The following is a 15,502-nucleotide window of genomic DNA, read 5'->3' as shown; positions in this document are numbered from 1 at the left end:
AGGGTAACAAGAGCGAAACTCCGTCTCAAAAAAAAAAAAAAAAAAAAAAAAAAGATGGGGTTTCACCATGATGGCCAGGCTGGTCTTGAACTCCTGACCTCAGGTGATCCACCCACCTCGGCCTCCCAAAGTGCTGGGATTACAGGCGTGAGCCACTGCGCCTGGCCTATACTGCTTATTTTCATGTGTGTAATAGTTCACAGTCACAATTTTGATTGTAAAACAGTAACGTTCTCTATTTAGAGCAAGCCCGAATTCTACTGGTGGTAGAAAACTTAACTTACACACTCAGGGAAACTCAGACCTACTTCAGTTTGTGTGGGATAAATTCAGAATCTTTCTGGGCTCCTCTCCACACCTTTGAGTGTGTGGAGCCTACAGACTCGGATGCTTAGGCAGGTGCATCCATCTGGCCGAGCCTGAGTCACATGCCTTCACACAATCATTCAGAAACAGAACAGAGGGCTAGGCGCAGTGGCTCACGCCTGTAATCCCAGCACTTTGGGAGGCCGAGGCAGGCAGATCACCTGAGGTCAGGAGTTCAAGACCAACCTAGCCAATATGGTGAAACCCCGTCTTTACTAAAAATACAAAAAATTAACCAGGCGTGGTGATTCGGTCCTGTAGTCTCAGCTACTCAGGAGGCTGAGGTACAGGATTGCTTGAACCTAGGAGGTGGAGGTTGCAGTGAGCCGAGACTGCGCCACTGCACTCCAGCCTGGCAACAGAGAGAGACTCGGTCTCAAAAAAAATTCCAAAAAACAACAATAGAACGAAGGAAATTTCCCACACCCTCAAAACCCCCAAGCTGCCAGAGTTAGACAGGGTCTTTTACATTCAAATAGAGATTCTACCACATGCTGAAAGCCAGAAACCAGCCATTGTCAATTGTTATCTCCATCCTTAAAAGGGGAAATTTTGTTTCTGTCCTAAGTCTGTTTCCCCAGAACATGCTGCACCCCATGACTCAGCCCCTTCTCAGTGTCTAAGCTCTTACATCATTATGAATTATTTCCCAAACTAGTTTACGAAACAAACTATGGTTTAAGCCCTCCCAGGCTTTGGCTCTTCATTGGCAGAGGTTTTCGGAATAAAAAGTCACTGTAATGGCCAGTGGGTGAAAGGCCATGACAACTAGAAAAGTGGAGTAAAGAAAATGGCAGAAAGTCTCCTTATTTTATCCTGTTATGCTTTCTTTACTACTATACTCAGAAAATAAATGGGATGCAGCCAAAGATATAGTTAGAGGAAAATAAGCAGCATGATAAATAGGGACATAGGTTTTTAGTTAGACCTGGGTTCTGCTTTTTTTTTTTTTTTTTTTTGAGATGGAATCTTGCTCTGTGGAAGTACAGTGGTACGATCTTGGCTCACTGCAGCCTCTGCCTCCTGGGCTCAAGCAATTCTCTTGCCTCAGCCTCCCAAGTAGCTGGGATTACAGGTGCATGCCACCATGCCCAGCTAATTTTAGTAGAGACAGGGTTTCACCATGTTGACCAGTCTGGTCTTGAACTCCCAACCTCGTGATCCACTTCGCCCAGCCAAAAAGTCTCTTCTTATCGATATCTGTATCTTAGAATTCTGAATCTTACATGCATAGACTTATAAAAATAGTCTATTACCTAATTTGGGGTCTAGAGGGAGATTCTCCCCTGATGTCTGATATTAAAATTTCCCTAAAATAGCCTGATATATGAAAGATGGTTATTTATTTATTTTATTTTGAGATGAAGTCTTGCTCTGTCACTCAGGCTAGAGTGCTGTGGCAAAATCTTGACTCACTGCAACCTCCACCTCCTGGGTTCAAGCGATTCTTCTACCTCAGCCTGAGTAGCTGGGATTATAGGCGCCCACCACCATGCCCGGCTAATTTTTGTATTTTTAGTAGAGATGGGGTTTCACCATGTTGGCCAGGCTGGTTTCAAACTCCCGTGTTTGTGGCTGCTCAGTGCCATTCCCACTTCCAGCCTTGGCTGTCCAAAGTATGAGATTATGTGTGTGAGCCATTGTGCCCTGCCCCCAATCACTATTCTCAAAGTTTTTATGATTGTATCTCCAGAACAGGATCAGCCTTTAGATCTTTCTTTCCCTTCCTATACCCCCATCCCCACCCCCACCCAAGTACCCTTCTCGTTTCTCTTACTTCCTTTCCAGATCATCAAACATAAACTTCTTTTAAAGAATTTTTTAATTGTTATTACTTTTTAGGGACAGGGTCTTGCTCTGTTTCCCAGGCTGGAGTGCAGTGACATGGTCATAGCTCACTGTAATAACCTTGAACTCCTGGGCTCAACCGATCCTCCTGTCTCAGCCTTCTAAGTAGCTACGACTACAGGTACACACCACCATATTTTTTGAGATGGGTTCTTGCTATGTTGACCAAGTTGGGAACATCTACTTTTCTAATAAAACATCTTGTCAGTCCTGGCTGTTGTCCTATCCTGATGAGAAAAGACCTCTATGATAGACTGTATTATTCAGAATACTTGCTGTCCTTCCCGCAACCCACACATAAACACCATGGGAAGACTGTGCATCCTCACCCTTCAAACTCTGGAGTGGCCCTGTGACATGCTTTGGCCAGTAAAACGTGGGAAGAAATGACAGTGTCACTTCTGAGCACAGACTTCAGGGCCAGCTTGTGGTCCTCTCTGTCTCTTTTCTCCCCTTTGTGAGCATACTGGAAATGGGTCTGGAGTGAAGATAGTATCAGGTGTGGCAGCTGACCCGCAATGGACATGTGAAGGGAACAAAACAGAAGCCTCTGTTGTAAGCTACTGAAGTTTCGGGGACTTAGCCTAAGCTGTACCACTTCCCTGGTCCTCCATCAGCCAGCCCTCCATCTCCATGTTCCCATGGTCTCTCTGCCCCAAGGGTGTCCTGAAACTGGAACATCAGGACAGCACAGTGGGGAGAACTGTCTAGTATGCTCCTGGGTCTTGGAAGGCCTGAAGCTCTCTCTGTCCTAAAGACTGAAAGCTGGGGTCTTTGTGTTTGAGTCTGTGTCACTACCTGCCCTCTGGGCTGACCAACTGTGTCCTAGTTGACCTGCTCTCTCAGGGCCCTTGGCTTGGGATAATAGCACCCCATGACTTCTTTTTTTTTTTGAGACAGGGTCTCACTTTGTCTCAGGTGTGAGACAGGCTGGTGTGCAGTGGTGCAATCTCGGCTCACTGCAACCTCCACCTCCCGGGTTCAAGCGATTCTCCAGCCTCCCGAGTAGATGGGACCACAGGCATGTGCCACCATGCCCAGCTAGTTTCCATGACTTCTTATCCCAGAGCAAAGGACACAGCTCACCCAAGGGTGATCAGTGGTTTCATTTTTGAATGTCGACATTGCTTAGAAGCATGCATGATCATATAAAAATTATTTTTATTAAAATAAAAAAGCTTTCCAGTATATTGCATTGAAGACATTTATACAGAAAAAAGGCAATTGCAACAAACATGCTACATCAGCACTGATATATTCTGAAAGCTTTAAGTGCCCATTTTTCAGCAACATTTTGGTATAATACACAGATCCCTATGTATTTCAGAGGGTACATATAATACTGAAAAAATACTTCATGTAAAATGTAAGTTCATGTGCATATACACAAGAAGTATTACATCAAATAGCTTATTTCAAACTGTGAAACACATTCAAAGTATTCAATTTCTTAGACAACATGCAAACATTTTAATACTGACACTTTTAAATATATAAACCACAATTCTTTATACTTCTATATCAAAAAAGAAAGAACACTTATCTACATTGTACATATCATAAAAAGCAAATGTGTTTTCACGAATGGAAAGTATGGGTTTACGCACATGATTGTCATTTTACAAATATGGCTATTCACCTTCTTCATAATAAAATAGAAATATAAAGTATTATTTACATGAACTACTCATTATTTCACTTTTTGGCAATTATATAAGTAGCAGCAATTGGTTTAAAGATTGATGTTTAAAAACTCTACATTTAACTCGGATGACTATTGAAGAATATATATCTGGTTAATATAAAAACTGCATAATGCAAGATGCTTTGATGCAATGTCACTTCTCCCTTTCATAAAAGTCATAGACACTAATCCATGACTAGTGAGCCTGTTGTTTACAACATATAATTATATGCGTGTCATTTAATCGCTTGCTTTTGCATAACACAGTAGTTGGGGTTTAAATTTCTGTAATATAGTGCAAATTTTCCTAATAATTTAGTTAATAATTTCAAAGATGCTTTATTTATATTTCATATTCTGTAATGGCAGTGGCTGGGACCCCCTAGCTTCTAGATAGAGTAAGTAATTATCTGTAAACAAAGCAAATGCAAAGGGAACCTTAATACTTCAAAATGAACTCTGAAATGAAGTTCATTAACCTGATAGTAAAGTGAGTTATCTTTCTAAAAAGTGGTCATCTGATTTCCCATTGATAAGCTTGTTTTAGAGTGGGGGACCCATCTGATGAGCAAATGTAAATCATACGGCAGTGGTCTACCAGAAAGAGACATCCTCTTTTCATTAGTATTTGTAACAACACATTTTAACATTTGTAAAAACAAAACAAAAATCCTACTAATATTGGCAAATTAAAAAAAAAAATACTGTGTGGTGAATAGAGGTGACATGTGCTTTTCCTTGGCCACTATTCAACTAAAAACCAGCAGTCTTGAATGTCTTTCTCAAGGCAGGAGAGTGAGGTGGAGGAGCATTCTGTGCCTTCCATGGGCAGTCAGTTACACGTCCAGAGCAAGTGCAAGGCAAGGCCCAGGCTGAGGGGAAGGAGGAAGGAGTGGCAAAAAGGTCTGGCTCTGACGCCGGCTGATGGCACACTGCTAGAGACCTGTACCTGGGAAATGATGAGGGCAGAGAGAGGCACATGGGACGCCAAAGTCGGGCTGTCAGAGTTGATAAGGGACTCAATCTTCTCAGCTTCTTTATTGCAGGCTTCAATCTGTGAGGAGAAACAAGATTCTTTTAATATAAAACCACAGTACCCATGAAAAGGTCAAGCCAGAAAATTCCACAAATATCCTAAAAGTAGTGTGGCCTCAGAGAGCATTTACTTTCTCTTTGTCCTTCTGTTCTTATCCGAAGTAACATTTTACTATAGTGTGGTTGCTCATGCCTGTAATCCTAGCACTTTGGGAGGCCAGCGACAGCTTGAACCCGGGGGTTCAAGACTAGCAAGACCCCATCTCAAAGGGCAGGGCAGGGCAGGGCAGGGCGTAATCTGCAATGCCATTATCCTAATCAGTCACTGTTTTTCATTTTCCACTCCTGTTACCCACACCTTTTACTCACATTTAGACTTTATCCTTACATGGTTAAGTAGGGTCACAGGGAATACAATTTCAATGTCCATTGAAACATGAAAATGAAAACAGTCGGACTAGATGAGCTTCCTAGTGATTCACAGACTGCTTGCATTCGTTCCCTTCCCTTGAGCTCTCACTGCCTTTGATGTTGAAACTTGAGTTTACATGAGTGGGGTTCTATATGTCTTTAGACTGATGAAGAAACACTGGAGCCCACAAGACCAGCTCTGATGGGATCTTCCTCTGCAGTGGGCGCACAGCTTTCAGGAGACTGGAGTCTATTCTGGCTTTATCACTGCACGACCTGCACCAGTTCCTTCCCCGGTTTGGGCTTCAGCTGCCTCGTCTGTACAGTCAGTGGACGGTGATTTCTTGGATCTCTTCCAGCTGTGCACACTCCCAGTTGCTGTATTTAGCCCCTCCCCTCCCCTGGCTCCTCTGCATCCTACTGTCAAATGTGTACCAGGTCTCAGCCACTGGCAAAGTGCTCAGTCCTTTAGAGACTGCCTTGTTTTTCTCCCTCTTGCCCCACTAAACTTCCCAAATGCCTCCACTCACTGACCCCCTGATCCTTCCTCGGTCCTGGTTTGTACCCACCCCCTCCTAGGTGCACCAAACTTGAAAGTGACAAGATGGTTTCATGACATTTGCTGAACTCACCTGCAGAGCTTTTGGATAGTGATCGACAGGAATGATCAGGATCACAATTTCTGATTCAATGCTGAAGTATCCAAACACATCACACTGTGGGACAGAAACGTGCATGCGGATTTTTTGAAGTATTTCCAGAACTGTTATTGGCTTTTTATTTGTTACCTGGAAAGAGAAAACATGCTAGTACCTGAAAAAAAGAAGAATTCCTATGGCGGCCAGCTGAGGAGGCTCTTTTGATTACAGAAGCCCCAGGGGAAGGCCCCGCCACAGCTTTGCTAGGCCAAATTCTGAGTGTCCAGTCCATCACAATGGGCTTTGGCCTGACTGAGGTGCTCTATAGTGAAGATAAATACTCTCACCAGAAACATTTTTAAAAAAGTGACTGTTCTGAGGTAGAGAGGCCACAGGGTTTTTAAAAATACAGATGTCGTAATCAAAATGGGGATAAATCTCTAGGTTGTGGCAAGTGTTGGGCGCACCATTTCTGGAGCCCTGTGATGGTATAGAAAAGAAAAAAGGGGCAGAACTATGCAGGGAACAGGCAGGGCTCTAGAGGGTGCTCTCAGGAGGCACAGTGACTGGTGTGAGGGGAGGTGACCTCGAAGCCACCTGGGCACCCACCAGTCTGGCTACCTGGGTCTGCCTGCAGCCCCACCTATGCTTACTGTACCTGCAGGGACCTTTTCTAAGAAAGGATCAGGCTGACTGTGATGTGCACAGCCAGAGTGCAGAGGGGAGGAACGTGGGCTTTGGAGTCAGACAGTCTGGGTGCAAACCCTCGTCCTGCTGATTATGGGCTATATGGCCCTGGGAAAGCTGCTTTTCTGAAGATTAGTTTCTCTATCTATGAATGGGGACAACACATTCTACTCTCTAGGATTACTAAGAGGCTTAGCAATAATGTTTCAACAGCATCTGCATATAAAACAATTTACCTTAGCAATAGTATCCAGTTTTTCTTTGTCAAATAAAACTCTTAACATCCCAGCACATAATGGGCAACAAGCACCTGCATAACAGAAACCATTTTATGTGTGTTCAGAATTAGAAACAAAGAGAATTCAAAATCCTTAGTGAAATGTCCAGCCCTTCATTTTAGGTGGGAGAGTTACAGTGTCCTTCCCAAAGACTGTACCTTGACCAACCTGGGGTCCTCTCATCTCTACGTTTACCAAAATCCTTCCTCTACTCTTGCTTTCATCCTTCACCACTCCTCGGAGTGAGGAGGCCGTGGTGCAGATAGCACAGAGAGAGCTGGCCTTTCAAGAGACCTGGGGCCTGATCCTGCTCTGCCTCAAAACTCACTGCGTGATTCTGGGCAAATGCTTCTGCCAGGCCTTGTTTTGCTGACTGCAAAATAAGGGAGTTGGTGTTTCAGGGGTTCCATGAGTGTTTGATTTAACTTTAATTTTAAAAATCATTTTAAACCTTTAAAACCTATAAGAAAATATGGCACAATCAAATGTAAAATTATGCTGTATTTTGACAAAACAGAGATTTAACCAGTCTATTAGCAGTCCCTCTGCTCTGGGCCCCTCAGATTCCCCTTCATTTCGCGTCATCGTACTTGCTGCCAACTGGTTTAGTGCGGATTTGCATGGTAAGCTGTGTTTGGTCTGTCACCTCCCTCAGAACATGGTCTCCAGGAGGAAAAGGGCTTTGTTTTGCTCACTGTTGTATCCCCAGTGCTCAGAGGAGTGTCTGGCACATAGTGGAAGCTAAGTAAACATTTGATGAATAATGAATGGAGGAATGAACCTGTTAGACTCCAGATTAACTTGTTCTGTGCAGACTTGGAATAAAGTCTCTTCTGCTACTTCTGTTTGACTGATGAGTGTGAGATTATGAGGTAAGCTGTTTAAAAAAACTGTTACTGCCTAAAACTGTCTGAATAAAACAAGACTTTTCTGATTATATGCAACTAAAACAATTAAGTTAGATGCTAAGGCCGATCTAAGACAACAACAATCTTCTATTTCTCTCAATTTCAAATGTTTGTGTTCATCAAAACTATTTTAATTATTCATTAATTAGCAATTCATTATTCATTGACTTTGTAATAAACATGCACTTAAATTAATAATCCTAAATTTTCATAATTAGATACTGCTTTATCTGTTTATATATTGGTGTTTAGTGTAAGATTTAGCTTGAGAAAAGGCTGCTGTATTGTTTTAAAATAGCAGGATACCAGATGATATCTAAGGCAATCCCCAGTTTTTTAAGATCAACCCAAAGTAATGAGTATGATCAGCATAAAAATTTCTTCAAGACTTTTTGAAAAACTTAAATGAACTAGTCAGCTCTCTTCTCAGTGAGTCACTCTCTGGAGGCAGATAAGCAAATCTTCCCAGTCCTCCCCTGTCCACCAGGATACACCAGCCTACCTGGTGGGATGATGGGTTTGCATCCAGCTGCTGAGAGCAAAGGACACTTGACAGCGGCACACTCGGTGACAGAGCTGTGCTCTGAGAGGACCCCAACAGCCTGGCAGTCCCCATAGTAATCGACCGCCACGCGATCTGAGTAGGCAGCACATACGCTGCTATAGGTCTCACCATTGTGCCCACAGACAGGCTCGGTCTCTCTGCAGAAGGTCTGAGGGCAAACAAATCACATTTAGCTTGGAAATGTCTATGGTGGACTTTTCCAAGAGTATACAACACGCCTCCCTATTTTCAGGAAGGAGAAAAGGCACAGATATAAATTATGGGGACCTCTTAAGCTCCTGAGGTGGGCTAAATGGGGGTGGGGTGGGGAGCAATATGGGTGTCTCAAGATGAACTAAAAGATTACTTTTCTCAGCCTCTCTGGGACCTGGGTGCTCATTCCAGGTGGACTGATAAGAGATAAAAATCTCCTTTCCTGCCAGGTCTCTTGGCTCTGCCCAGACTTCTATTAGTATCCCAGAAGTGCCTCTTTGAACACATGCTGAATCTTCATGCAAGTGCAGAGGTCTTATCATTTCATGCTGGGTATGAGATAAGGAGACGAAGGAGTGGAGGGATCAGTGAGGTAGACAGACTTCGGAGCCAACAGTAGGTCAGAAATAGATCAGAGAAAAATCACAGCCAGGAGGAGGGAACAAGTAAAAGACTGAGAATTCAGAATAGACAGGATCAATGCAAACACCATAGAAGCTCTGAGAGAAACAAGCATGTTTCAGAGAGACATCATGACGGAATTTTTCTAAACGTGAAGACCACAGAATGTGAACCAATTATGTCAAGTGTTTGCTGGTTGTGGTCAGGGGATGCTAGGCCCAAAGTGGGGCCCCAGGGAGAGGGGCAAGCATAAAATCAGTGGTGCATGTGAGAAGCCTCGAAAGGAATTGTCCTTGGTTTTTTTTCTTAAAACATAAATGCAGATTCCACAAACCTAAAAGACTGAGAGCTAAGCTGATGTAAAAAGACATTAAGCCTTAGAGAAAATTTCAATCACTTTTCAGTACCTGAAAAGTGGTGGGCTGATGTGGGAAGAGGGAGCAAACTTTTCTTGGTTTGAACTCACATTCTTTCTGCTTTGTTTCTTAGTGAGGGCCCAGAGAACTATGGGAAGTGAGAATGGTGCTGACCATGCCAGGGGTGTGAAACTTCAAGTTCTTTTCCTAGGAGTGGGCTACAAGAAGCCACTCTCTGTTCTTGCTTGTACACTAGATGTGCAAAGGTACACACGCTAGCAAAACAGCTTCCAGAGTTAGGAGAAGGGGCCAGTCCTCCTTTCTAGTAGAGGATTGGGTGCTACAGATTTGACAGGATTCACAGAAGACCCTCAACTGGTCTTATTGTTGATTCATCTGTAAAAGATCATAAACCAATTTTATCCCTAACGTACTTTGTTTTGTCAGCCAAACCACTGTACCTGGCAGGGGCCTTTGTAGGAGAGGCTTTTTCCTCTTTGGTATAAAGTGCAGAGATTGCTGTGCTCCATATGGTCTGTGTCACAAACAGGATCTCGGACCTGGTCACACGCAAGCTGTCTTGGTACACATTCATATTGGCTACATCCAAATTTATCAAAAGTCGTCAGGCAGACCTGTGGTTTGGGTATGCACCTGAAAAAGATGAATGCAGCACCATGAGCCAATGTAGGGAGGGACTGTGGTGGGGCTGGCAAAGCACTAGATGAGGCATAGGAGGCTGAAGAGAGCGCAAGAGATGAATCGGGGCAGTTCTGTCTCCAAAGAGCTTACGTAGAGTGGAAGAGTCGAGCCTGTGTATAAACTAGGCTAAACGGTAGAAAAGATGTGCACAAAGCTTGCAGGGATGAGTCATTCTCATTTGAGGAGCCTGAAGAAAGCATGGGGAAGTGGCGGTGTTCTAGCTGGAGTCTGGGGGGTGAAGGAGGAGACATGGGCTTGCCAGGCTGAGGGAGCCATGAACAGAGGTGTAATGCTCAAGGAATGTGGTGCTGGGGAAATGGCAGGTGACTCCGAGGGCAGAAGCCGAGGATGCATACACAGGGTAGAAGGGCCATGATATGAGGCCAACAGGCTGGAGTCTGTGGCTGGAGGCCTTGTATTCAATAACAAATGAAATATTTCCAGGGTCTTCACTTTCAGCTTGGCTAATATGAGTCTATCTTAAGAAAAGGCCTCACTCTATGTCCTAAAATAATTCAGGTTTTTGTGCCTACAAGACTAAAGAGCTGATACTGGCTGGTTGCAAATGACCGAGAGAATGCCACCATGAAGCAGGTTTTGCCTAGTAATATGTGGACCTTGCTTCATTCTCAATTCCTAAACTCTTTCAGAGGGGTTAGGAATGATGGCTCTTTTCTTCTTTAGGCCTTTTTTCTGCTTTCCTGATTTTTATAAAGGGTTTACATCAATTCCTATAAGAAGATAAGACCCATGAAAATGTTTAGCTTTCACTGGTTTTTTTTTAAGTACTAAGATATATAAATATTAGTTTATCAAATAAAAGAGGAAGAATATAGTAGCGAACATTATTTTAGTTTCAAAGGAAATTACTTATGCTCTTTTTAGGGCCAATGTCCTGCACCGGAATCACTACCACCAACACTATGCATGGTTCCCTTTTCTGAAATGGTTTGAAATAACAATGCACTTGGTTATGGTTTTATGGAAATTTAAAATATCTGAAGAGAAATAATACAAAGTAATATTTAGACTTTGTTACCTATTAACATGCAAGGGATGAGAAACAGGAATATCAGAAGAAATTTGGTAATTTTGAGAGGAAAAAGCTTGATCAATTTGAGTATATAGAATTAAGAAGATCAGGCCAGGCATGGTGGCTCACGCCTATAATCCCAGTACTTTGGGAGGCCGAGGTGGGTGGATCACCTGAGGTCAGGAGTTCGAGACTAGCCTGACCAACATGGTGAAACCCCATCTCAGAAAAAAATAGAATTAAGACGATCATTTAAAAAGTTTGGCAGTCTGGGGGCAAATGAAGGTAAACGTGAGCAGGGCAGAGACCTGATCTGCCTTGCTTGTTGTTATGTACTAACATTTAGAAAAATGCCTGGAACATCAGTAGATACTTGATGAATGAATATAATTATTATTTTTTAAAACAATGTATTATTATTATTATTTGAGGCAGAGTCTTGCTCTGTCACCCGGACTGGAGTGCAGGGGTATGATCTCAGCTCACTGTAACCTCTGCCTCCTAGATTCAAGTGACACTCCTGCCTCCGCCTCCTGAGTAGCTGGGATTACAGGTGTGCACCACCACACCCAACTAATTTTTGTATTTTTAGTAGATACGGGGTTTTGCCATGTGGGTCAAGCTGGTCTCCAACTCCTGGCCTCAAATGATCCACCCACCTCACTTCCCAAAGTACTGGGATTACAGGAATGAGCCACTGTGCTCAGCCACAATTAATTATGTTTTGAACAGATATTATAAGCTCATGGTGAAAATGAAAAACTACAACATGGTATGGAGTGAAAAATAGGCCTCCTTTCTACTCTTGTGTCCCAAAAACCTAATTCCCCTCCCTAGAGAAACCACTATTACCAACTTGTTTCTTTTTTCTTTTTTTTTTTTTTTGAGATGAAGTCTTGCTCTGTCGCCCAGGTTAGAGTGCAGTGGCACCATCTCGGCTCACTGCTGCCTCCGTCTCCCGGGTTCAAGCTATTCTCCTGCCTCAGCCTCCCAAGTAGCTGGGACTACAGGCAGGAGCCACCATGCCCTCCTAATTTTTGGTAGAGACAGGGTTTCACCATGTTGCTCAGGCTGGTCTCAAACTCTTGAGCTCAAGCAACCTGCCTGCCTCGGCTTCCCAAAGTGCTGGGATTAACAGGCATGAGCTACCACTTTCTTATTTATCCTTCCAGATATATTTTATGTAATGATAAGCATTTATATGCACCAATCCAGAGGGTATGTGCATTTCAAACTGAAAGTTTGGCCAAAGTGCCCTCCACAAAGTAGGCACCAGTCCTCCTCCAGCCTCCTCTTGTATGAAAGTAGCAATTTCCCTATATTATGTTATCAAACTTCAGCTTTGCCAGTATGATAGATGGAAAGTGGTACACAATTATGGTTTTAATTTAATTTACATTTCTCTTAATATGAGGAAGGTTAAGCATTGTGGCAGATTGGCTAGATGTTTATCAAATTTACTTCATTTTCTTCCTAGGTATATATGTAAATTACATCTCCTAGTCTCCTGGAAGTTCATTATGGCCAACTGACTGAGTTCTAGACAATGGAATGTGGCTGGATGTAGTGATGAATGCTACTTTTATATGTGGTCTATTAAAGCTTTTTAAGAGCAGTCCCCACGATCTCCCTCCTCTTATCTGCTATCCAGATGTAGAAGACTCAGAAGAGGACTATGAGACTGTAGGAGAAGGCAGAGTCACTATACGGAAGGATCTCACGTCTCTGAATGACCGCATGGAAAACTGCCTGCTGGACAAACAAGTGGGCTCTAAGTAATCAACTACTCTGAGAAATTACTGATATTTTGGAATTTGTATACAGTAGCTAGAATTACTTACCCTAACAAATAAAAGTACCTTTTCAAATGTTTAAGAACGATTTGGATTTCCTTTTTTATGTTTATGTCCTTGGTCCATTTTTTCTATTAGGCTATTGATCTCTGTCCATTTTGATATTAGGTTGATCTTTCTCAAATTGATTTGCAGGGGCTCTTTACATTACAAGGACATCAGCACTTTCTCTGCGATATTCCTTCCAGTGTGTCATTTGTCTGTTATCATGCAGAAAATTTTAAGGTTCATGTAGCTGAATTTTTCATTCTTGTATATACTAAGGAAGGCATTCCTATTTTGACATTTATTTTTATTGTTCTATTATGAAGGCAAGACAACCTTATTCAGAAAGACTAGCCAATGGAAAAAACAAATGAACAAATATTAAAACAATCCTCAATTCTACCTCCCAACACAACCTGTATTATTCTTTCAGCTTATTTGTTTATTTGCATTGCATCCTGTCTTCTTTCCATAGAAACTTTCTTGGATTAGTTTCATTGCATAAACTTTGGCAGATGGATGACCAATTATTTGCCATTTCTTTTTTGAGAAGGAGTCTCACTCTGCTGCCCAGGCTGGAGTGCAATGATGTGGTCTCACCTCATTGCAACATCCACCTCCCCGGTTCAAGCGATTCTCCTGTTTCAGTCTCCTGAGTTGCTGGGATTACAGGCACCCGCTACCATGCCTGGCTAACTTTTGTATCTGCAGTAGAGACGGGGTTTCACCATGTTGGCCAGGCTAGTCTAGAACTCCTGATCCTCCCGCCTCGACCTCCCAAAGTGTGGGATTATAGGTGTGAGCCACTGTGCCCAGCTGCCATTTCTTTTAACACATGAGAAAGTCTCCCCCTCCCTCCACATTACACCAGGGTTTTCAGGATGGAGAAGCAGTGATTGCTTATTCTCCACAAAACCCTTCATAAGGAAAGCACTGTGGTATTGGAATGTGTACTGTTCAGGTCATTCAGGCAAGCCACTTTACACTCTGGTTCCAGATGGCTGCAACCTAAGTGTCAGCCAGACACCTGCCCTGGTGGTTGCCACATATAGAAATCCATCATTAAGGCTGGGTCAAATGTCTTCTGAGCTCAAGTGAGGAAACAGTAGAGAAAGGAGCTCAAAACAAATAATTTCAAATAGCAGTGAAGTTGCATTTCCGGAGATTTCTCATGTCCAATTTCTAAAATGGATGTATACGACTAGAAGCAAATTTTCCTTGACTATCAGGTTTAGACAGCTACTAATAGGAATACACCCATTTCTTTCATCTCCTCTGCTACCTCTCCGCATGTTACATTTTCTGTTTCAGTCTTACAGAACTGCTTTAGTGCCCAACAGACAACGTGTTATGGAGATAACATTTCCAGCAGCTCTTGCTTCTGTTAGTCTGCCTTCACCAATACTACCTTTTCTCTACTGCAAACCTTGCCTGTGATCTCTTACTCACTTTTTTTTTTTTTTTTTTTTTTGAGACAGAGTTTCACTCATGTTATCCAGGCTGGAGTGCAATGGCGCGATCTCGGCTCACCGCAACCTCCGCCTCCTGGGTTCAGGCAATTCTCCTGCCTCAGCCTCCTGAGTAGCTGGGATTACAGGCATGCACCACCATGCCCAGCTAATTTTTTGTATTTTTAGTAGAGACGGGGTTTCACCATGTTGACCAGGATGGTCTCGATCTCTTGACCTCGTGATCCACCCGCCTTGGCCTCCCAAAGTGCTGGGATTACAGGCTTGAGCCACTGTGCCCGGCCCTCTTACTCATCTTTCTAGATTCAGCTAGGTATCACCTCTAGAGGCTCCCCCAGGCCCTTCCCCAGGTTGCATTAACAGCCCTACTTCTGGGCTCCCAACTGCAGCACCTTATCAAGCAGCTTTACATGGCTCTCTTTCCCTCCAGACTCGAAACTCTTCAGGGTAGAGATGACTTCTTAATTTACCTTTGGGTTTTCATTGTCTAGTATATGGTAGATGCTTTGTAAGTACTGGCCTTCAGTTGAATAAAATAAGAAGCCATTCACTTACCTTTGGTTTTTTTGGCAGGGATTAGGATTACATGGATCCTTTGACATGCATGATCCAAACTCAAACTGATGGTCTTGGAGGCCCACACAGCGAGCAATGCAGGCACTGGGGTAAGTGCGCCCATTCTGCCCACACACGGGGACAAACTGATCTGCACAGTTACAGGGCAGACCTGAAGAGAGGAAACAGCCTCAAAAATATGTATGTGTATATTCCCCTCCCCTCATACTTCCTCGTTAAGGCAAACCATAAGCAATCATGCGAAGGTCTCATGTTAAAATAGAATTGTAACTTAAGTCAGGAAAAACCTTCTCTCTGATCTCTGACAGGGGTTTTAAAGGCAGGAATGCTCTGATTAGCTCTTGTCTGCAAAATGGCTTTCCTTTGTCCTTTTTATTGCCAGCTAGTTGAGAACCTTTAGACCTTGATACCAGGTAGAAACGCCTATTAACAAGGCTATAGGTCGGGAAAGTAAAGACTGTTTCTCCTGATTTTAGAATTTAGATGTTTGAAGTCTCGTGTGGGGATTTCTTCA

General features: G+C 43.1%; 1 protein-coding gene across 4 annotated transcripts in view; it reads right to left on the bottom strand.

Annotated features, from left to right (window-relative positions):
* Positions 1-3,355: 3,355 nt before the first annotated feature.
* RECK (reversion inducing cysteine rich protein with kazal motifs) overlaps positions 3,356-15,502 on the bottom strand; it is an 88,748-nt gene continuing 76,601 nt past the window's right edge. For 3 of the 4 annotated variants that reach the window (XM_032240050.1, XM_032240048.1, XM_032240051.1), the window contains 6 exons: positions 14,968-15,139; positions 9,832-10,024; positions 8,358-8,568; positions 6,906-6,979; positions 5,977-6,132; positions 3,356-4,952 (listed from right to left, as the gene is read on the bottom strand). In XM_032240050.1, coding sequence (XP_032095941.1) covers positions 4,731-4,952; positions 5,977-6,132; positions 6,906-6,979; positions 8,358-8,568; positions 9,832-10,024; positions 14,968-15,139 — 1,028 coding nt within the window. In that variant the 3' untranslated portion in view covers positions 3,356-4,730. The remainder of the gene's footprint in view (positions 4,953-5,976; positions 6,133-6,905; positions 6,980-8,357; positions 8,569-9,831; positions 10,025-14,967; positions 15,140-15,502) is intronic. The other variant, XM_032240049.1, reaches the window with a different exon arrangement.

The sequence above is a fragment of the Sapajus apella genome, unplaced genomic scaffold, assembly GCF_009761245.1.
Source record: "Sapajus apella isolate SASKATOON/1434 unplaced genomic scaffold, GSC_monkey_1.0 scaffold46, whole genome shotgun sequence".
Classification (NCBI taxonomy): Eukaryota; Metazoa; Chordata; class Mammalia; order Primates; family Cebidae; genus Sapajus; species Sapajus apella.
This window is presented reverse-complemented; position numbering and strand designations above follow the sequence as displayed.